The sequence below is a fragment of the Amphibalanus amphitrite genome, unplaced genomic scaffold (assembly GCF_019059575.1).
Source record: "Amphibalanus amphitrite isolate SeventyFive unplaced genomic scaffold, NRLGWU_Aamphi_draft 000762F_arrow, whole genome shotgun sequence".
Classification (NCBI taxonomy): Eukaryota; Metazoa; Arthropoda; class Thecostraca; order Balanomorpha; family Balanidae; genus Amphibalanus; species Amphibalanus amphitrite.
Genome location: NW_024882256.1, coordinates 145,588 through 168,677, shown reverse-complemented (window position 1 = coordinate 168,677; position 23,090 = coordinate 145,588). Strand labels below are relative to the sequence as shown.

The following is a 23,090-nucleotide window of genomic DNA, read 5'->3' as shown; positions in this document are numbered from 1 at the left end:
CTCCTGGGCCCCCTCTTCAATCTGGCTGAAGAAACGTACCGGGGAATCCAAAGGAAGGGGCCCAAAGAGGGCCCCAAAGAGGCCCTTTCTAAGTATTGCCCCTAATTTCGCGACCAACCCCGGCAATATGCACATCATTGGAAAGAGCGTAATTTCCCAAACAAAAAACCCAAGTAACATTTTTCGATGGGGCCCACCTGGGGCCCACGGGACCCAATTGAAATTTGGGGCCCAATGGGGCGGCCCCTACGATTTTCTTCAAAATTTGCACAGACACTCTCCTGGGCCCCCTCTTCAATCTGGCTGAAGAAACCTACCGGGGAATCCAAAGGAAGGGGCCCAAAGAGGGCCACAAAGAGGCCCTTTCTAAGTATTGCCCCTAATTTCGCGACCAACCCCGGCAATATGCACATCATTGGATAGAGCGTAATTTCCCAAACAAAAAACCCAAGTAACATTTTTCGATGGGGCCCACCTGGGGCCCACGGGACCCAATTGAAATTTGGGGCCCAATGGGGCGGCCCCTACGATTTTCTTCAAAATTTGCACAGACACTCTCCTGGGCCCCATCTTCAATCTGGCTGAAGAAACCTACCGGGGAATCCAAAGGAGGGGGCCCAAAGAGGGCCCCAAAGAGGCCCTTTCTAAGTATTGCCCCTAATTTCGCGACCAACCCCGGCAATATGCACATCATTGGAAAGAGCGTAGTTTCCCAAACAAAAAACCCAAGTAACATTTTTCGATGGGGCCCACCTGGGGCCCACGGGACCCAATTGAAATTTGGGGCCCAATGGGGCGGCCCCTACGATTTTCTTCAAAATTTGCACAGACACTCTCCTGGGCCCCCTCTTCAATCTGGCTGAAGAAACCTACCGGGGAATCCAAAGGAAGGGGCCCAAAGAGGGCCCCAAAGAGGCCCTTTCTAAGTATTGCCCCTAATTTCGCGACCAACCCCGGCAATATGCACATCATTGGATAGAGCGTAATTTTCCAAACAAAAAAACCCCAAGTAACATTTTTCGATGGGGCCCACCTGGGGCCCACGGGACCCAATTGAAATTTGGGGCCCAATAGGGCGGCCCCTACGATTTTCTTCAAAATTTGCACAGACACTCTCCTGGGCCCCCTCTTCAATCTGGCTGAAGAAACCTACCGGGGAATCCAAAGGAAGGGGCCCAAGGAGGGCCCCAAAGAGACCCTTTCTAAGTATTGCCCCTAATTTCGCGACCAACCCCGGCAAAATGCACATAATTGGAAAGAGCGTAATTTCCCAAACAAAAAACCCAAGTAACATTTTTCTATGGGGCCCACCTGGGGCCCACGGGAACCAATTGAAATTTGGGGCCCAATGGGGCGGCCCCTACGATTTTCTTCAAAATTTGCACAGACACTCTCCTGGGCCCCCTCTTCAATCTGGCTGAAGAAACCTACCGGGAATCCAAAGGAAGGGTCCCAAAGAGGGCCCCAAAGAGGCCCTTTCTAAGTATTGCCCCTAATTTCGCGACCAACCCCGGCAATATTCACATCATTGGATAGAGCGTAGGGTAACTGTGGGGAAAACGCACCCCTGGGTTAAACGCCTCCCCTAAAAAAATCGTAGATCTTATCGGCGGATAGGTGTTTTATCCTGTCTTTCAGAACAGTCAACTGCTTGTTTACGTAGTTCTCTATTTCCGGTTCTGCGTCTTGGGGAGCAGCGTGGGTAGGTGCTGATGTTGGTTTTGGGTGTTGTTTTTGTTGTTTTTACAGAAGATTCCTAAGCTTTTGATGCCCTCTTTATTTCACAAAACTTGCTATTGTGCACATCACTCAAAACTGCGTTTTATTGTCATTCTGTTGAATTTATTATGCTGTGGCGTTAGTGGCGCGTTTTTTGTCAATATTTTGTTGACCGGAAATGGAGTGGATGGGGAAAGACGCCTACTCGATGCATGGGGCAAGACGCCCCCAGTTTTCTGAAAGGGGGGCGTTTTGCACGGTGGTGAGAGTGCAGGGTAGCGCCCTGCAGGTCGGGGCCGAAAAGGCCTCTCCCTGTCCTTTTTTGCTGATACATCCTAAACGACTGCAGATATCGTCACCAAACTTTCAGGACTCCTCCGGGCATCCATTTTACACATTGCAACAACATTTTATTCCAAAGGCTATGATAGGTTGATTACAAATGACGTCAGAATGACGTCAAGTTGTGCCATGTTCATCATTTTCTCTGTTGATGGATGGGGTGGGGGCGCTTTGCACATGGGTGTGGGCGTATTACCCAGGGTGTGGGGCAAAACGCCCTTTTGTAAGGGTATGCGGAAACCTTTTTTGGGGGTTAAATACCACACGCAAGTGTCTTTTCTTGGTCTCAAAGCGTAGTAAAAAGAATGAGCTACATGATGGTGCCCAAAGGTTTGAGTAATCTGGGTTGGGTTGAGTGTCAGAAGGTTTCGCGCTTACTGGGGGCGTTTTTGACCTATTCACCCTAATTTCCAAAACAAAAAACCCAAGTAACATTTTTCGATGGGGCCCACCTGGGGCCCACGGGACCCAATTGAAATTTTGGGCCCAATGGGGCGGCCCCTACGATTTTCTTCAAAATTTGCACAGACACTCTCCTGGGCCCCCTCTTCAATCTGGCTGAAGAAACCTACCGGTGAATCCAAAGGAAGGGGCCCAAACAGGCCCTTTCTAAGTATTGCCCCTAATTTCGCGACCAACCCCGGCAATATGCACATCATTGGAAAGAGGAAATTACGCTCTTTCCAATGATGTGCATATTTACGGGGTTGGTCGCGAAATTAGGGGCAATACTTAGAAAGGGCCTCTTTGGGGCCCTCTTTGGGCCCCTTCCTTTGGATTCCCCGGTACGTTTCTTCAGCCAGATTGAAGAGGGGGCCCAGGAGAGTGTCTGTGCAAATTTTGAAGAAAATCGTAGGGGCCGCCCCATTGGGCCTCAAATTTCAATTGGGTCCCGTGGGCCCCAGGTGGGCCCCATCGAAAAATGTTACTTGGGTTTTTTGTTTGGGAAATTACGCTCTTTCCAATGATGTGCATATTGCCGGGGTTGGTCGCGAAATTAGGGGCAATACTTAGAAAGGGCCTCTTTGGGGCCCTCTTTGGGCCCCTTCCTTTGGATTCCCCGGTAGGTTTCTTCAGCCAGATTGAAGAGGGGGCCCAGGAGAGTGTCTGTGCAAATTTTGAAGAAAATCGTAGGGGCCGCCCCATTGGGCCCCAAATTTCAATTGGGTCCCGTGGGCCCCAGGTGGGCCCCATCGAAAAATGTTACTTGGGTTTTTTGTTTGGGAAATTACGCTCTATCCAATGATGTGCATATTGTCGGGGTTGGTCGCGAAATTAGGGGCAATACTTAGAAAGGGCCTCTTTGGGGCCCTCTTTGGGCCCCTTCCTTTGGATTCCCCGGTAGGTTTCTTCAGCCAGATTGAAGAGGGGGCCCAAGAGAGTGTCTGTGCAAATTTTGAAGAAAATCGTAGGGGCCGCCCCATTGGGCCCCAAATTTCAATTGGGTCCCGTGGGCCCCAGGTGGGCCCCATCGAAAAATGTTACTTGGGTTTTTTGTTTGGGAAATTACGCTCTATCCAATGATGTGCATATTGCCGGGGTTGGTCGCGAAATTAGGGGCAATACTTAGAAAGGGCCTCTTTGGGGCCCTCTTTGGGCCCCTTCCTTTGGATTCCCCGGTAGGTTTCTTCAGCCAGATTGAAGAGGGGGCCCAGGAGAGTGTCTGTGCAAATTTTGAAGAAAATCGTAGGGGCCGCCCCATTGGGCCCCAAATTTCAATTGGGTCCCGTGGGCCCCAGGTGGGCCCCATCGAAAAATGTTACTTGGGTTTTTTGTTTGGGAAATTACGCTCTTTCTAATGATGTGCATATTGCTGGATTTTGTCGATGTTATAGGCCTTAAATTGTTGAAAACTTTTATTTATGCCCCGAGGGCATACTCCCGGGCCCATATATTTGAAGCTGTTTTGTTCGGTTCAGGGGGGCGCTAGCCCCCTAAATTTGGTACCGTTGTACGTAAAATTTTGTCCTCTTTCGAATGACGTGCATTTTTAGCTGTTTTGACGGCTAGAAGTAGGGTTTTCAAAGTTCGTCGATTGTGCCCTGAGGGCATACTGTTTTTTGGGATTTGTGGCCCCCCTGATGGATTCCCCGCATTTTGGCACTAGGATTTTCGATAGAGGACACCATTCTGCACCTCTCCACCAAAATTCAGCGAAATCGTAGGGGCCGTCGATCCCTGCTGAATCCCTGCTGAACCCCTGCTGAATCCCTGCTAACTTCCGTTACATCTGTTCCACTCACTCGTTATCGAAACAGGAACGGCTTTCGACGCTTCGGCAATGGTGTCCCAGTAGGTAAACATGCCGACGTCGGCCCGACGTCGGCCCGACGTCGGCCGACGTCGGGGTGACGTCGGCAACTCGGCATCGGCATGCCGACGTCGGCCCGACGTCGGTCCAACCTCGGCACGACGTCGGCTGGATGTCGGATATGCCCGCATGTTCCGACGTCCAGCCGAGGTCCAGCCGACGTCGGGCCGACGTCGGACCGAGATCAATTGCTGAGGTCCAGCCGACGTCGGGCCGACGTCGGGGCGACGTCGGACCGACATCGGCCGCTGTTTTGACCGTTAAAATAATATAAAATACGTGTTTCATGTTTCATAAAGAGCTTCTGTATTCAAAATATCCTCAGGAAACTCAAATCTTCCTCCACGCCGCAACCCCCTGATCCGGACTGGACGGGAAACTTTATCCCATTTGGGATTGCCCGTAAGCCGAGCTCGCCCGTAGCCGGGTGCGGTGAGTGCTTGGGGGCTGCTCGGCCTATCCTTTGGTCAGGCTCAACCCCGGCAACTCACCAGGGCCGGGCCCAGTTCATATAGAAAGGCCAGTCGGCAAGTGTCACTTTGCCAAAGTGCCACTTATCAAAGGGACACTTTGGGAAACGTTGGTGCAGGTGTGTAAGAGTGACTATATGAATCCATTGTGGGGTCGCCCTTTCCAATAAGTGTCACGTAACAGCAATGGGACCAGGGACTCTATATGAACTGGACCCAGAGTGCTCGCCAAGAAGACCAATGTCTCCATCCTATGATCCTTCCGGCTCTGAAATGGTCTTGTCGGACCGAAAGGGCATAACCCAACAAAACAAACCAAATTCGTTAGCTGGCTGCGTGGTGTAGTGGTTAACGCACTAACCTCGCGTTCGAATGACACGGGGTTCGAATCCCATCGCCGGCCGGTGCTTTTGGCGTGTTGTCCCAGTAAACATGCCGACGTCGGCGACTGGGGGGCTCGATTCCCGCCGCCGGTTGATATTTTTGGCGCGTTGTCCCAATAAACATGCCGACGTCGGCCCCGTCAGTCCAACGACAAACGATCTCGTCAACCTCGGCAAACGATCTCGGCCCGACGTCGGCTCGACGTCGGCTGGACTTCGGCTGGACGTCGGAACATGCGGGCATATCCGACGTCCAGCCGATGTCGGGCCGAGGTTGAACCGACGTTGGGCCGACGTCGGGCCGAGCCTCGGCCCGACGTCGGGCCGACGTCGGCATGTTTACTGGGGTGTAGTATGAATTTCGTGTGAAATTCATATTAACATATTGATGTCAATCGAAATCATATAAATTCGATTGACAATGTCACGTCGGGCATTTTCTTACCGAGCGGCCTCATCCTGCAATCGCCTGCCGCCTGTCACCACTGGGTCCCGCACGTGAGCGGAGTTTGTGTGACTTTTAGAGCTTTAACTTTTTGACTCGCGTGTTTTTTTACCTTTTATTATTGCATGTATACCTTTACCGTGCACTACTATAATGCCTACATTGTCACCACTGGCGGTCGCAGCCGCTCGCAAAAGGGGGGGCCAAAGTCACACTCGCGGGACATAACATTTATCAGTCACCGGGGGGGGGGGGGTGATCGGCTAATTTTTTTACGTCCACGAGGCGCCGCGCAGTTGGCATTACTTATGCTTCATCCACCTCATTCTTGCGTGAAATCGTTAAGCTCAATTTAAGGCAAAAGCACCAGTTCCATTTCCCGTCCCACGGTGTTTCCACCGGTCGGGCCACTGCACCATGGCGACGGATCGGTGTAGCATATACTGGAAGGTCGGGCACGCGGATTCATGACCTTACCACAATAAAACAATTCGGAAAAGTACGGATACCTCTTGCTTTGAACAAGCATGTGAAACCCAGAGATCATTTTCAGACTATGACATTTACCCATATAGTTGTTTGGCGGCGGGAGAGAATAGGTACACCGACCTCTGGAGACCCCCGGCCCCACAGGTTCCTGGTTTTCAAAATTGGCATCTGAGGGCCGCGCACGACTCGCGCGGGGCCTCGCAACGGCTCTATTGGGGCTCACTCAACCTGCCTTATAGTCCTACTGCTAAAAAGACTGGCCCTGAGCCCTAAGGACTTCATCAGTCTCTGCCAGCCCCAGGACCCACACCGGCTCATGGGGTCCCGACGTCGAAATATGAGGGAATCTGCGCGGGACCATCAGGACGTAAAGTAATCTCGATCAGGACCAACGTACGGCTGTGCAGGAGTCTGCGTGAGCCCTGTGATCTTCAGAAGCCCACCTATGTATGTTTTCACTTAGAGGCCAGTTTAGGGCCCTCAGAGACCAGTACAGGGCCTGCAAACTGCAAAGGCCAGTAGTTTGAGACCATCAGAGACCGAGTTGGGCTCTCGGAGGCTTATGTGGGTCCTACTCATTACAGGCCAACATGGGGCCCTCAGAGGTCAGCGTGGGACCCTAAAAGACCGGAATGAGCCGTCGTTGGAATTGGAACCCAGAGGCCAGCGGAGGGCCCTCAAAGGCCAAGATGAGCCCTCCTCAGAGGCCAATGCAGGCCATTAGAGGCCAGCATCGGGTCTTCAGCAGCCAATGCGGGGCCCTCATCGGCACCTAAATGTTCGTCTTGGGACACCAGAGACAGCAATAAGGCCACTAGAGACCGGTGTGAGATCCTCAGACGCCGGTTGGGGCCCCAGAGGCCGGTAAGGGGTCCTCATAGGTCAGATGTGGGGCCTCAGAGGTCGATGTGGGCTCTTAGCGGTCAACGTGGGCGCTTGACCGCCACTGAAGTTCCCTCAGAGGTCAGTGTTGGACGCTCAAAGACCGGTGTGGGCGTCTTTTTTTTAGCCTCGTGACGATCGAATCAGGGCCAGGGTCCCATACACCTATGGGGGCCCATCGGTTGCTTGAGGGGGGGGCAAATGATATGATGGCCCCCTTTATGTGCCTTGGGAGGGCATGGCCCTGATGCCCCTCGCGACCGCCACTGTGTACACATTACATACAGGCCTCTGAAATTACATACTAGCTAATGCAAACTCTATGCAGGCCCCGGAGATCCCACGCTAATCCTTAGGAACCAAGCCGGCATACGGCGTCACCACCGGGCTTCTGAGGTCACAGCACCAACCCATGAGGTCTTACTTTAGTGTCTTAGAGCAACGCTCCTTTGGCAGGGCCCACCCGCCACTGCCGAAGAGGTCTCATGCCAGCCATTGCTGGGCCTACGAGAGCCTCAAGTAAACCCACGCTGATATTCCATGTAAGGTGCGGCCATACTCGTGAACCGGTGCCAGCGACGCTGACCGCCAAATTGACAGAATACGAAACTGAGCCCACTCATGAGTGAAATTTACGTCCTTTGATGGCGCAAGAAAGAAAATGAAACATACAAAAAGCTTTTCTAGGACTTTTGTTCGATCTGAAAGGTGGGGCCAAAAGACAGTATGGCCCCACCTTTCAGCACCAAAGGGGGGGCCATGGCCCCCGTGGCCCCCCCCTGGGACCGCCAGTGATTGTCACTATCGTATTCATGTTGGACGTAAAGCAAACTATAAGCCACCGCGTGCGAATGCTTTTAATAAATTGAATTTGAACTTGAACAAAATATACAAGTCAATTGAAATGGGCAAGTCGGCCTAGCTAGAGCCCGCGTTTGAGCTAAAATGCATTTTTCACCGGACGCGAGAGTGTCCTTTAGTCTTTGAGGGCATGTCGCTGCTGAAGGCACTTTAAATGCCTCATCGGAGCCTCCTTAAATTCAGCTGGGCCGTCCTGGTGGCGCGAGGCACACTGGTCGGTCTTGTTAGCGCCTGTTTTCGCCGCTCGTCTTTGCGGACAGGCGCGATGCGCGTGCCGTCACTCTGTAAACAGAGCTGCGTCTGGTCGCTGTTTCTGCGCGCGGTCATCACAACTGGAGCCGCCGGACGGCGGGGCAGTGGGGCCAGTCGAGCCAGCGCGGCATGGGACCGCCTTCAGCTCCGCGCCGCAGCTGAGCCGACTGCGGCTGGCCAGCGGACAGGGTAACCAAACAAAGCAGGGTGCCAACAGTCAGGTGACTTTAAAATAATGTCACTGGGACTGGGATGGCCTAAGACAGAGTCCATGGTGGCCTACCGCGACGCAGTGAAAACTATATATAATGCGTTAAATTCGGAGGGAGTGCCAACCGATGTACGAAACATGTTTGTCACACACGACGCCGTATCTAGTCGAGAAACCCGAGGGTCACCTGGAGCGTAGCCTGCAGTTAACGCGGCGCAGATTGACGGCGACACAGAATCATTTTTCATACCGAGCGGCGGCGGCATGGAACCGGCTCGCACCAGCAGCGCGAACTGCGACGTCGATGGCAGCTTTTAAAGCTATCATTAGAAGTGCCTGATGTATTTTATCGAGTGTGCTGTGATATATAGGTATGTCTATCATTTTTAATCACTTTTAATTCGTTCTTAATTTACATTGTATGTTTTTACTTGTCTCTTACTCGCTTATCTTTCAGTACCTATTGTACTGACGCTAAACCGTAAAAGCCACCTTGTGGAAGGTTTAACACGCGCACTGCAGCGGGTCTGAGCCGAACACGAACTGCAGGGGGGTTGAAAACAACCCCCCTGAGATCTAAAAAAAAACGGGGCAACGTAGCGACAAGCGGTAAACGGCGTTGGATAGGTTGAGATGAGATTTACAAGAAATACCGTGATATCATTTTTGGGTCAGGTCAAAAACGAGGTCAGCAGAGGTCACCAAACTCAAAATGTTGCGATTTTTAGCGATCTCGACATCCCTCCATATTTCCCGCTTTATCTCGGGAACTAGATGAGCTAGAAAGTTGCGAGAAAAAAAGCATTCGATAGCTGTTGAAACGCTCTTTCGCTAACCTGTCCTCTGATTTGACCTAAGGTCAACGGTTCAGCCTATAGAGCTCATGTAATGTCAGATCAATATTGCAAATTTTCCGGAAATGCTTTTTTCTGCAATAACTTTTCTTCCCAAAGAGATAGAGAAATAATTCACACACCATCGTTCTTAGCTCGTCAAGGCGCATCGAATGGTATATAATATGACCTCGAAAGGTCAAGTTCAAAAGTTGACCTCAGGTCAAAGTCATGACCTGATCGAAATAGGTCATGTTGCACATCATTCGATCCGCATTGACGAGACAAACACGACAAACGTCGAAAGGAGTCTCTATTTCTATTCAATTAAAAGTTATTGAAGAAAAACCGTTGGTGACCTCAGGTGACCTGAGATCGAGGTCAGGTTAGGTCAAACATTGACCAAACTAGGTCAAGGTGCATCTTGATCGACGCGTCTTGATAAAATAAGCGGGATGGCGAAAGAATGATGTTTCTATGTCCCATACTTCTCGAGTTATGTCCGAAATTGCATGCCGGGCCCCAAAAAGTGACCTGACCTAAGGTCACAGAAATAAAAATTTCGAAATAAACAAAATGTTTCTGATAGTCTCCTAATATGTTTCTGAAAGTTTCATAGCATTCAATCAAATGGTGTGGATGTAGCACAGCGTCAAACTTTTTATGAGGTGAGGTCACTTATCGTGACCTGGTGACCTGACCTCGCATGACCTAACACTAATTTTTTCAGAGGTGATGTAAAATTGTTTGATGAACAGCTATACAAAGTTTCAAAGTCGTAGCTTCACTGGTTTTTGAGTTACAGCGAAAAAACCAGAGGGGGGTTGAAAACAGCCCCCCCTGCAGTGCGCGTGATACACTGATATGATATGATATGATATGATATACTATTGGGATCTACCGCAAAGGAACCGGGAAGTAAGTAGGTACGGCTCTCGCGAGATCAAGCGGTAGGTTTTGCACTTTTACATTTCCGGTTATATCTAGGAAACTAATCGATCTACGATGTAGCCATTTTACACGATCATGGCCGGCTTGCTGAACCAAGAAGTCGATCGCATCTCCAACACTTAAATGCTTAAGACGACGAAGATATAGCCTGAAGTACACTAAATTTTCTAGGTGCAAAACCTACCGCTAAAACCCGCGAGACCTGTACCTACCAGTGCAGCCGTACCTACGAGCAGCTAACAAACGTGCCAGCTATTGATTGAGCCTGAGGTCATGATCTCAGAACTCTAGGGACGGGACGGACATCATGACTAATGTAATCGTCAGCATTCTGCTGCTGTTACAAATACCGTGTCAAACCTCGGTACGTTCTGGATTGAACTGGTGCACAACGACCCGACTGAGTGCGTCGAGAGCAGGGTCAGACACCACTGAGGGTCGAGCCCGTCGAGACTCACATCCTGCGGCTGACGGCGGTCAGCAACCTAGCTGAGCTGAACTGAGCCCATCTTTAGAAAGTCATACAACTATACGCAGGCATAGAAATACATTACACGTACATAGGTAAAATTATGAGCGACGATGTGTTTTGGTGACTTTCAGCACGTATAGTACTGTAACTGGCCGTCCAGCTCGACATAACCCTTTTAGCAAATCTTGAGACAGTGTAGAGATATTTAACTCAAAGCATGAAGAAAAAAAACAGTTACTGCCGAAACCATTTCAACATAATATCCATGACTCACTTATTTCACCCTATCTTAACCCGCGCCCCGTAGGGGGGGGGGCGAAACGGCCCCCCCTGTCCTTTTCGGTCGATATCTCCTAAACCGCTTCAGATATCGCCACCAAACTTTCAGGACCCCTCCGGGCATCAATTTTACACATTGTGACCAAAAATTTTTCCAGAGGCTATGATAGGTTGGCCACAAATGACGTCAGAATAACGTCATGTTCTGTCATTTTCGACCGAATAAAGACCTTCGCGAGAAGACCTGTCAGGCCTACAGCTTTAAAGATACAGAAAAATGATCAAGACATAAAAGGTGTAGAATTGACAGGGCTACAAAACTGCTATCTCGGATTTTTGAAATTTTCGAGTTTTGAACCCCAAAAATCAAAAAACATTTTTTTGGATATATTAGCCAAAAACTCCAAAAAGTTTTTTTTGAGTTTCAAAAAAATCGGAATATATGTGATAGTACCTACCGTCTTCTATCTACATACCGAATTTCAGATCGATACCTCGTTTTTTGGCCAAGTTATATCGAAAAAAAAAACTGTTCAAAATTGATGACGTCAAATTTTCAAACTCAATTTTTGGTAGTTCTAGACCTCGTAGAGCAAAACAAAGACCACCATTAGACTCCCCGTGACGAGCTGCATCGAATAGATACCCATTTTATGCAAAAATATCAACTATGAAATTTGACCTTATTTGACCTGACCTTGACCTGACCTTCACCAAAACGTGACCTAGGCTGGCCCCAAAGGCTGCCTAGCCCACATAATCGCATTTGTCATGTAAAATGGACCATAAAACATGTATCACACGACACTTTCATATTGTGACCCCGGTGACCTGACCTCGCTGTGACCTGACCTGGTATCAGTGACCTCAGATAGCAAAGTATGTGTTTGACGAACAATGTACCATCGATGGTTTTCAATAAATTACCAATTAACTCGATTTCACAACACATTTCTTGAAATGCCTGTGAACGGTGAAAATCTGACCTTTGACCTGACCTGTGACGTCATCGGTTTGACCTAGGTCAATGAAATTTGGTCACAAGGTAGTTCCCGGGTGGGGCTATCGAACACCGTTTGAATTTTGAAAATCGGCCGGTAACTTTCCGAGATCTTAGGGGGGGGCCGAAACGGCCCCCCTCCCCCCTACGGGTGGTAGGGTCCGCCGGTAGCCCTACGGGGCGCGGGTTAACGTTCCAGGTGAGGCCGACATGCGAGCTGGGTAAAACAAATCCCAAAGTCAATTTCCTCGTGAGAAGCAAAAGTATAACTGGCGGATCAAAAGTGGTAGGAGTAGTTTGAGCATTTTGCCTTTCCAATGAGTTCAAAATTGATGAAATATCGCCGTCCTTCTTGCTTAAACAGAAAACTTAATAATTTTATTCGCAAAAGCTTGATTAAATGATTAAGCACCCTTAAGGAAGCGAAATCCGAGTCCTTTGTGGAAATTGAAGCTTTTTGTATATGAACCCCACCCCACAGCGTCAAATATCTCTTTTTAATCCGCCAGTACTTATGTGTACAACGCGCGAGCCAAGCTGAGTATGAACGCTGAGCATGGTGCAATGCAGGTTCAGTGTGCATGGTGCAATGTGCATTGTGGACGGCCTGGATGTCACGACGACGCATCTCAGATAAGATGCAGCGGGACCTCATGGAATCGAGCAGGGTACACAGGGGCCAGGGCGCTCCTCCTGACTTGCTGTTTTCCATGCCGACACAGCGTGTTTTCTCTGGTCGTTACCGGGGAGATGACGTGGCCCGTTTTGCCCAGGTTCATGGTTGGGACAGCACATCAGTATATCAGGCTGTTTATTTGGCTGCAGCGGCTGAAGCTCGTGCCGCCGTAACTCGATCTGTCCGGCCGGCCACTCGCCTGTGCCGGCGGTGAGTACCACTACTTAGCTGCCTGCCGGGTCCAAAGGTCCGGGCCGCGTCAGCTGCTGCAGTTCCGGTCGCCAGCTGCGGCACTCGTCACTCGAGCATCAGCTCTGGGTCTTTGCCCAGTTAATGTGCAATTCTTATTGAGCCTAGCCTCGACAAAAGATGAGCTATTGTACTTATATGTTCGTCAAGGCAGCCCATATTCAGCCCGGATTCAACCGAGATTCAGCCCAGATTCGGGACGCTGCGGACCCCCTTGAAACATGTACACAAGTCACAACATAACCCTTGGGTTCAAGCTGAAGCCTGAACCATTCGGTGTCACTACAAGCCGTTTGACCCCCAGAGGTCAACAAAGAAAACGACCCCCAAATATGTGCAGTGTGCCAGTGTGCAGGAGCTTGTGGCTCACCCATCCAGTGAAGCTGGAGTGCTCAAAAGGGCACTAACTGGCTGGCCAGGACCTGGAGCTACTTAACAACACCATTAATTTTATCCCTAAAGGTCACGCGATGACCTTAGGTCATCTAAAGGTGAGATAAAAGTCACTTGCATTTTGCACTACACTTCTTGAATATATGAATAGGAATCTTTGCAATCGAAAGGACATTATTCGGTAGACCATTAACAGAACGTAATAACTTGTCCCACAAGCCGTTAGTGAATATGTGACCTCGTTTGACCTGGGTAGCGTGAAACATTCAACATGTCAACGCACTTTAAGACCCAGTCCAAATTCAGCCCACAGGCTCGGGACGTCTCGAATCCATTTGAAACATACACCAAGTCCTAACATAGCTCCTTAGGTGTGCCATACACGGCCCAAACGACTCGGCTCGGCAAACGACCGTCGCCGTTTGACCTCAGTGGTCAGCAAAGGTCACGACCCCCAAAATTTGCACAGCAGATTGCGGCCTACTCAGTGGAGCTGGAGTTTGTTAGCATCTGAGGTTAAAAGGCCACAAGTGACGCCGAATGGTTTGGTTTGGGCCACGTATTCCGCATCTCAGGGGCTACGTTGTATGCATGTTTCAAGTGGATCCGAATTGTCTCACCTGGGCTGAATTCGAACTGAATATGGGCTGTCTTGACCATATATTATGTTGGACTTGTTTAAATTGTGGACACGTAGGTGTCACTACTAGCACCTATGAAAAGCAGTTGATAAGCGACCAGCCGTCCGCAGCGCTGAGGTGGGCCCGGACAGGCCTGTGGCTGTGTGGACAGGCCTGTGACTGTGGGCCAGGCCTGTGACTGTGGGCCAGGAAAGGCTGTGACTGTGTGGACAAGCCTGTGACTATGAGCCAGGACAGGCTGTGGCTGTGTGGGCTCGGGCCGGCAGGTCGGTCGCCGCTCGGCGCGAGCTCCCGACTCGTTTGCCGCGCAGAGCAGGAAATCCCCACTCAGCCTTCGTGGTCCGTGTGTGTCGCACAACGAGGAACGGAACGCACAGCACCCAACGATACGCCCACGAATAGCAAAGGTCTGGGCGGAGGAGGGGGGACAATAACAGGGAGACGCATAAGGCCACGAAGGCACGGTAAAGAAGGAAATCAACTCTCTTATTCCTTAGGAATAGATTACTGCATTTTTCAGTATAGGTATACCTATCTTAGGAACGAAAATATAGTAACATATTTCCCGTGGAGCAATTATCAATTATTTTAAATCATCGAGCAATATCCAAGCTGAATTTCCCTGCTCAACGCTGAGGCTATCGAATAACCTTGACAAGCTGCCGCCGATATCGATTGGCTGCATCGATGTGAGCGCGCTCCTGCGAAAACAGCAGATGGACATGTCCCAGCTGAAGTCCACTCAGTTGACGAAGTATTGAAGATGAGCGCTGAACGTCTCGAAGAGTCGAGACTGCGCTGTGCGCCGGCACAGGCACTGGTCGTGCCAGTCTGACGCCGCTGAATGCCCCCGGGCAACCGAACCATCAGGAGAGTACCTCTCCCAGCGCGGAAAGATCGACTGCTTCGACCCATCCTGGAGAACACCCCGCCACCCAAAGACACCCCGCCACCCAGAGAACGCCTGGATCTGCGCCAGAGCATGGCGAGTCGCCTTATCCTGCCCATCCCGAGGGCAGGGAGCCGGCGGCGGCGGCCTCATACGCTGCTGTTGCTGCTACACCTGTGCCTTTCACCGGAGGAAGGTTGGGACATTGCCAACAAGGCTATGAATCCTGCTGAGCGAGGTAAAGTTAACCCGCGCCCCACTGGGGTCTGCGTATAACACGCCCTACTGGGGGGGGGGGGCTCTCCATAGCCCCCCCCCCCCTCCTAACTCCGAAACTACTGGGCCGATCGTCAAAATTCAAACGGTGTCTGATAGCCCCGGAAAAACTGTCGAGATAAACCTAATATCATTGACCTCGAGGTCACCGGTGACGTCACAGGTCAGATCAAAGTAAAAATTATTAGCATTTTGGCTTGTTCACATTTTGGGCTCTGGCCGCCGTCTTACAAGAGATCAGGCTAATTTTTGGTTTACACACTCGTGAACAGATGCTCTAGATACTCTGAGGGTACCAAACTTCTACTTCGATTTTCAGGTCAGGGTCAGCTTAGGTCAGGTCACTTTCAGGTCAAAAAGGTCAAATTTTGAAGTTAAAATTTTTCAATTAAAAAGGTGGCTATTGGATGCAGTTTGAGCTCAGGAACACGATGGTGCTATTTATATTGGTGTATGATGTCAAATACGTACTGAAAAATTGATTTGAAAAAAATAATAATTGTGGATTTTTTGCAATAATGCGTATAATTTGGCCATTTTTGAAGATATTTAGCTAAAAAATGCTAGAGTTAGTCATAAGCATGCGTTCTATTACATCTATTCCGGTTTTTGCGAAAAGTCAAAAACTTTTTGAAAAAATATAAAAATATAAATTTTGAATTTTATTATATAAAATTTTCCAACTTTTCCAAATTTTGAAAATCCGAGATAGCAGTTTGATAGCGCAGTCTATTCTGAGTCCTTTCATGCAAAGAAATTGGATCTAGCTTTAAAACTGAGCTCTTGGGAGCGATTGCCGTGGTTCAATGTTTTGCGTCGAAATAGGCCGAACATGACGTCACTCTGACGTCATTTCCGGCCGACCTATGGTAGCTAGTAGCTACGCAATTCATATTTTGACACAGGGTGTCAAATTGATGCAGCCGAAGGTACTGAAAGTTTGGCGTCGATACGTCAAGCGGTTTGGAAGTTATTGCAGAAAAACGGGAGGGGGGCTATGAATAGCCCCCCTCCCCCAGTGGGGCGCGGGTTAATGCTACCAAACCACGAAACAAAGCTCTGCCAGCGAAAAGTGTAGTTGGGCTCCAAAAATCAAATGTGATCAAAGCTGTTCAATCTGTGAAGCGCATCTCGCTCTTCGTATCTCGGCTCCCACCTGGCACAGACACTCTGACTCTGCGCATTGCGGGAGTATGGCAAGGAGTATGGGTTACCGGGGTGGCGTGTCTTGGACCACGAACAACTGTTTGATCAAGTGTTTGATGTCGTCTCTGCACTTTATCGTCAGAGAACGCGGCTGTTCGGCCATAGCTACTATTCAGTGTGATCGGGTCAACCTGTTGCGGTTTCTAAATTAATGTGTGTTCCAGGTAAAATGTCCCACCGTGTGCGTTCGATAGGTGTGTTTGGTTTTATCCAGCTTAAAACATGGCTGATATTAGCAATTGTTTTTTATATCATTCCAAAATGATCACCCGGTACACGCTATTTGATTGTTGGTTCCATTTTGGTGTTGAAACTCCTATACCAAACAAGCACTGCGCCAGACTTTTTGCTCCAATGGTATTTCTATGGTGGCTCTCATAATCTGGCTGTATGAACGCTCCAGTCCTGAGTTCATGCGACAATGATAATAAAATCCCTGTTTTATCTGTAATATCTAAATAAACATGCTCTTCCGTGTCTTATGTAAAATTTACATTTTATGTAAATTTACTCAAGCTTTACCTTATTGCCCATTTAGGTACAGGTCTCGCGGGTTTTAAGCGTAGGTTTTGCCTTTCCGGCTATATCTTTTTCGTCTTCAGCTTTGTAGGCTAGAAGATGTGACCGATTTATTCGTATAACTCCCTTTCATGATCATGTAAAAAGGTTTGATCGTATGCCGGCTAGTTTCGGAGAAATTAAAAGAAAACCTCAAAATTCGCCGTTTGGGGCATTCTGACCGCGGCTTCCCTGCAGTCGCCTATGACTACAGTGGCGCCACCCGACGAGTAAGACGCTGAAACACAGAGGCATGAATGAATCCAGCGCGTGGTGAACGGTGGATAGAGGCGGGACTCGGCAGAGGCTATCACTGCGGCCCGCACAGGGCGTCCTTGGACAGCGGGCGAGCCTTCGGGCGGTGAGGCCAGAGGTCACGACAGCCAGGCTCTGTTTGGCATGAAGGGAGGGGAGGCGCTCGCCTCAGCCAACTCAGCCGGTTTGGTGGTAGTGGTGGTGGTGTGGGGGGTGGGGGGGGGGGCAGACGAGAGGGGCTAGAACGAACGGGATAAAATAGAATGGAAATGTCGTGCCATGGTCAAATTACAATATTGTTGACCTTATAAGCATTTATTAACATTACGAAAGAACCCACCATATTAAATTGAGAAGCATCAAGCATCCCTACCTACAGGAAATTTTATTTTTCGATGTTACCATTTACTTTTAATGGAAACCCTACTTCTTATTAGGGGTGATAAAATGAGCCCCTCTCCTCAGTTTTTTTTTTTCTGAATAACTCGCGTAAATAGTGGCGGATAGCAGCGAAGCTTTCAGTGCCGTAAGTTATTTTTCTCACCATAAGTAAATAAATACCCATGCGGCCAGGAGTCGGGATAAGTTCAGGCCATCTGCAATTAAAAGTTTACACCTACCCTGAAAATTGCATGACCCTGACCAAAATGACGTTTGGTCTGTGACCAGTTTTGAGAGCCCATTACAGGCCAGAATGTGCATTCGGCGTGTCAGGTCTCATTAACCGTTCGTTTCTAGACTTGTGATTAGAAACGTCCCAACATGTGAAATTGTGTTTGGTCCCTTGTATCTTATCTGGCCGGGACCAGCGCAGGAACTTGGCCGGTGCCTTCAGGGCTGCTTAACTACAAATTTGCCGATCTGCGGAGCGCATGGAGCCGATCTAGCCAGGTTGAAAACCACTAGGAATGACATTGCGGCACAGCTAATCTTCAAGGTTTCCGCGCCCCTAGAATATCTGCTAGAATAGCTGCCGGTTTCCGGTCACATGGCGAGGTCACTAGCAATGGAAATGGATTATGGAAACACGCTGAACAGGCTAGTGAGAAGGATTCACGTTCATATTAAATCTGTGCATTGTCGCTTAATAGTTTAATACCTATACCGACCATTTTCAAAAGAGGCTAATTCTCTCTCTCTCTCTCTCTCTCTCTCTCTCTCTCTCTCTCTCTCTCTCTCTCTCTCTCTCTCTCTCTCTCTCTCTCTCTCTCTCTCTCTCTCTCTCTCTCTCTCTTGCTCTCTCTTGCTCTCTCTTGCTCTCTCTCTGCTCTCTCTCTGCTCTCTCTCTGCTCTCTCTCTGCTCTCTCTCTGCTCTCTCTGCTCTCTCTCTCTGCTCTCTCTCTGCTCTCTCTCTGCTCTCTCTGCTCTCTCTCGCTCTCTCTCGCTCTCTCTCGCTCTCTCTCGCTCTCTCTCGCTCTCTCTCTCTCTCTCTCTCTCTCTCTCTCTCTCTCTCTCTCTCTCTCTCTCTCTCTCTCTCTCTCTCTCTCTCTCTCTCTCTCTCTCTCTCTTATACCGAAAGCTCCATAAAAGCTAACGACAAAAACTTCAAGACAGGTCTAGACCCTTCCGACTATTGGGTCATTAAACTGACTTGGAAGGTCAACGTATGACCTATGGTCAACGAATGACCTATGATCTATAAATTGGGTATCATCGGCTTCCTCTCGTCACGTGCAACATGCTCCTTCTTTTCAAGAAGCTCTACTTTGATCAAAAGCCGATCAACTGTGGGGTCTGATCCATCCCCGCACAAACGTTAGCGCCTGCGAAAACGCCGATATGGGTGCGAGTTATGGCATATTCCTATATAAACAATGATATGTTTTGCTTTTTTAGCGGCTCACTTCGATTTTGTTCTGAAAATAACACAAAAAAATCAGCATACAGTGATGTTACTAAACTTTTACGCCTGGTTTCCTTTTAATGATACAGCAATTTCATTCATGCAACATATCTATTGGTCAGTTTTGTGAAAAAAAAATTGTGGAAATATAGTGCAGCAGAAAACAAAACTTTGTTGTGAAACGACCTCCAGCCTCAGCAGGTCACGGTTTACCCGATCACCCCGTTGGGGGGGGGGGCAATAAAGCCCCCCTGTGTATTTTCCTGAATAGCAAGAAAACGGCAGCGCGCAGCCCCGCCAAATTTTCAGTAGCTTGCCGGAAATCAATTTGACACATTCACACAAAATCTCAAGTCTTAGGTTACCTTAGGTCAGGAGTTATTGAGGTCAAACTGAGGTCATGTTCGAGCAAAAATGAGCAAAAAACATGAAATCTTGAAACGCTCATTAAAGCTACAATTAACAAGCAATTTCAAAGCTCTATCTTGTCGTGTAGAGGAAAGAAGGCGCTACAAAACTGCAATCTGGGATTTTCAAACTTTTGAGATTTTGACCCCACAAATAAAAAAATTGTTCTGTTATAAAATAGCAAAAAAAATCGAATTAAAAAAACGGAAAACATTTATAATAGTCCCTGCTTTCTTCGATCTACATCACAAATTGTAGATCGATACCTCCTTTTTTGGCCAAGTTTTAGCGAAAAAAAACGTTCAAAATTGATAACGTCAATTTTTAACTCAATTTTTAGCAATTCTAGACCACGTAGCGCAAAACAAGTACCAGTGGCGGATCCAGGTGGGGGGCAAAATGGGCATTTGCCCCCCCCAAACGGCATAATTTTAACATTATGCCTATGGACGATGCATGGAAAGAATCGATAAATTGTTATGGTTTGCCCCCCCCCCCCAAAAAAAAACTCGGAGCTGGATCCGCCTCTGACAAAGACCACCATTAGCCTTCCCGTGACGAGCTACATCGAATCGATGCCCATTTTATGCAAAAATATCAAATTAGAAATTTGACCAAATTTTACCTGACCTTTACCTGACCTTCACCAGAACATAACCTAAACTGCAGCCCCAAAGGCTGCCTGACCCACATAATCGCATTTGTCATGTAAAATGAACCAGAAAACATGCATCACATAATATGTAGTTATTTTCATATTGTGACCCTCAGTGACCTGACCTCTGTGACCTGACCTGGTATCAGTGACCCCAAATAGCAAAATACATGTGTTTGACGAACATTTCCCCATCAAAAATTGTCATTCATCAATTCCTTATCGATGAATGACATTATACATTTTACTTGATTTTACAACACATTTCTTGAAATGCCTGTAAACGGTGAAAATTCGACATTTGACCTGACCTGTGACGTCATCGGTTTGACTGAGGTCAATGAAACTGAGCCAAAGTGTATTTCCTCGTTGGGGCCATCCAACACCGTTTGCTGCTTGTCGCTATTTTGCGTGGTTCTCGAGATCTTAAGGGGGGGGCAAAATACTCCCCCCAATGGGACCGATACTTGGAAGACCCTAACGGGGCGCGGGTTAATGACAGAACTGGTCCCAAGAAATAACATTACAGTCGTCTCCCGGCCTCAATGGTAAGCGACTAAAACTTTGAACGACTACCTATGGATCGGCACGCTGCCGGCTCACTCCGCCCGCTGGCTACGGGTGGCCTTGACCGTTCAATGCCGATTGGCCAACGGCCGAGGTCGTGCGCTGGTCAGCACGCAGAGAGGACGGAACGCGGTACTGCACATTGTGAGTGACCTCTGACCTTTCCCCGTCCCCTGACCGCATGCCGTGTCGCCGGCCCAGACGATAGAAACCGGTTCTAGCCTCTACGCAGGCTGCCACTCTGACCCTTCCCTCCCCACTTTACTATGTGTCGTAGTACGCACTCGCGAGTAACTGGGCGGAGCAAATGGTCACCGATACAGAGGCGGAACTGGTTGCCCTCCCGCTCGCCGAGCGACCTACCGCTAAAACCCGCGAGACCTGTACCTATTGCCCATAATTAATTTCTTGGACAACTTTTTCGAAATGGGTATAGGTATACGACTTTGAAATTCGCAACTTTTCTTCTCGAAATTTGAGCCACCCAGCATGTTGACACAAATGGCACTACATACATAGCATCTAAATAACGCAACAACAAGGCCGCACACCTAAGCTGAATTTGTACCTACACCTTAGCAATCAAGAATAAATACTCAACCTGCCATGCCGAAGTACAAATTTGCATCGTTAGCAAACTTGCAGTGTGATAGGCATCGTCATCAGTTCAGTCATCGCACTGAAATTTACTTGTATCGCAACTTTTCGTTATTGCGCCTGAACCGCGGAAAGTGGAATGAAACGTCATTCCTACGTAGGTATATGTCGAAATAGGCATTCCCACCACATTATAAGTGTTGGTCACATGTTTACAGTAGTTAGCAATAGCATGTGGATTTTCCAAGTAATAACCCTTGCCGAAGCGCAAATAAGTGTATTAAATTTGTACAACCCTTACCAATAGCTCATTATTTCGTATGCGGTCATCTTTCCCGCTCCAGCGCAGTTTCCCGGGTTTCGGTGGCCATTACCTCCGAATACGATCTGTACTAGCCTAGCACGATCGCGCACACATGTGCTAATTGGAGATTGCCCAGAAAGGACAAACCCCGCAGGAGGCGTTTGAAATGTTGCTTCTTTGTCTTTGAACGGCAGCGGCGTTTCAGCCATTGATTATCGGATCAGCCCACAGCCCACGGCGTGCCGAGTCAGGGGCCTTTCCTGGCGGTGTGCGAGGCGCCGACGACTGACCTGGCAGGGGACCGGGGGGAGGGGAGGGCAGGCACGTCACCTGAGCGCCGCCGCAGCGGGCCGCTCGGCTCCCCACTCACCTCCTCGAACTCGTGTTCGGCGGCCTCCGAGCCGGGCACGTTCCCCATGGTGCTGTCGCGCGCCGGGCACCGGTCACACTGCTGCGGGCCACTCGCCGCCGGCGACACACATCACCACCACAGCCGCCGCCCCCGCCGCCGCCGCCGCCCGGGCTGACGTCAGGCCCGTCCGGGAACTGGGCGGCCGACCGCCGCCGCCCGCCGACGCCGACGACACGCGCACGCGCCGCCGTCGAATCGATGCGCGCCGGCGCGGGCGGCGACCGACGACGGACGGCGGTCACCTGACCGGCGGGGTTCGACGGTGAACGACAGCTCGTGGAAACTGCAGCCAACGTCGATTTGAGACGTATGGCCTAAGGGTCCTTTTTTGGCTCCTTTTTTGGAGACGTGAGCGAAGACTGAAAGTTCTGCATTTTCAGGCCATGAAGCTATAAATTTCTTAGGGTTGGGGGCTCTACAAACCCCATTCTCGTCTTTCTGCAATTTCTTCTAAACCGCTCACCGTTTAGACTTGAAACGTTTATTAAATTTTACTGCACCAATTATACCAATAAAAATTGAAAGACGCCTCTTTTGGACGAAGATCATCCTAAACACTAAAACACAGAGTTACAAGCACCTAAGCAAGACACACTGAACCAGGACTCAGGAGTTGGCACTCGTGACCGACTCCTAAGTCCCTGAGGTCATCTCAGATCACGAAACTTCTCCAACAATTTTTCGCTAATAACTTTTGGTACAGGTACGCTAGACCGATGAAAACACCATAGAGGAGTTCAGCTAAACGATACGGATCGAACACAACCTTTTCCGGTCTGAGGTAATTTTTTTAAGATAACCTTTCTTTCAAGTACCTACCTATAGTTCATTCAACGTGTCTCAACCAGAGGAACACGATGCCGGTAAAAGTAAGCTCATGTAAGCTTTGAGTAAAAATTAATGCAAAAAAAAAAACGTTTCCGCAATTCCGTATATTTTGTCGGTTTTCCCCCGCAGACTATAAAAGCGTTGAGCTTAGGTCAAATCTGAAACATTCAGAAAGAACGTTACTCAAAGCGCTTTACTGCGGCGCTGTAACTCTAATCATTTAGGCATGAGATATGCACTAGTTTGTCGAAAATGTCGAAATTTGATCTTAAAATTTAATAAATTTTGTAATTATTAATTATATAAATATAGGTAATAATTAATTTTAATAACCCGCACCGCCGTTTGAATTTTGAAAATCAGCCAGTAAATATCCGAGATCTTAGTCATGGGGGGGGGGGCCAACACGCCCTCCCCCCTCCCCCGGTGGCAG

At 49.0% G+C, this 23,090-nt stretch overlaps 1 protein-coding gene across 1 annotated transcript in view; it reads right to left on the bottom strand.

Moving 5' to 3' along the window:
* The window catches only part of LOC122365772, a 75,078-nt gene extending 53,130 nt beyond the window's left edge, over positions 1 to 21,948 (bottom strand). Inside the window, exon 1 of the mRNA XM_043337298.1 lies at positions 21,788 to 21,948. Within this exon, the coding sequence (XP_043193233.1) occupies positions 21,788 to 21,835 (48 nt within the window). The 5' untranslated portion in view covers positions 21,836 to 21,948. The remainder of the gene's footprint in view (positions 1 to 21,787) is intronic.
* Between the last annotated feature and the right edge of the window lie 1,142 nt (positions 21,949 to 23,090).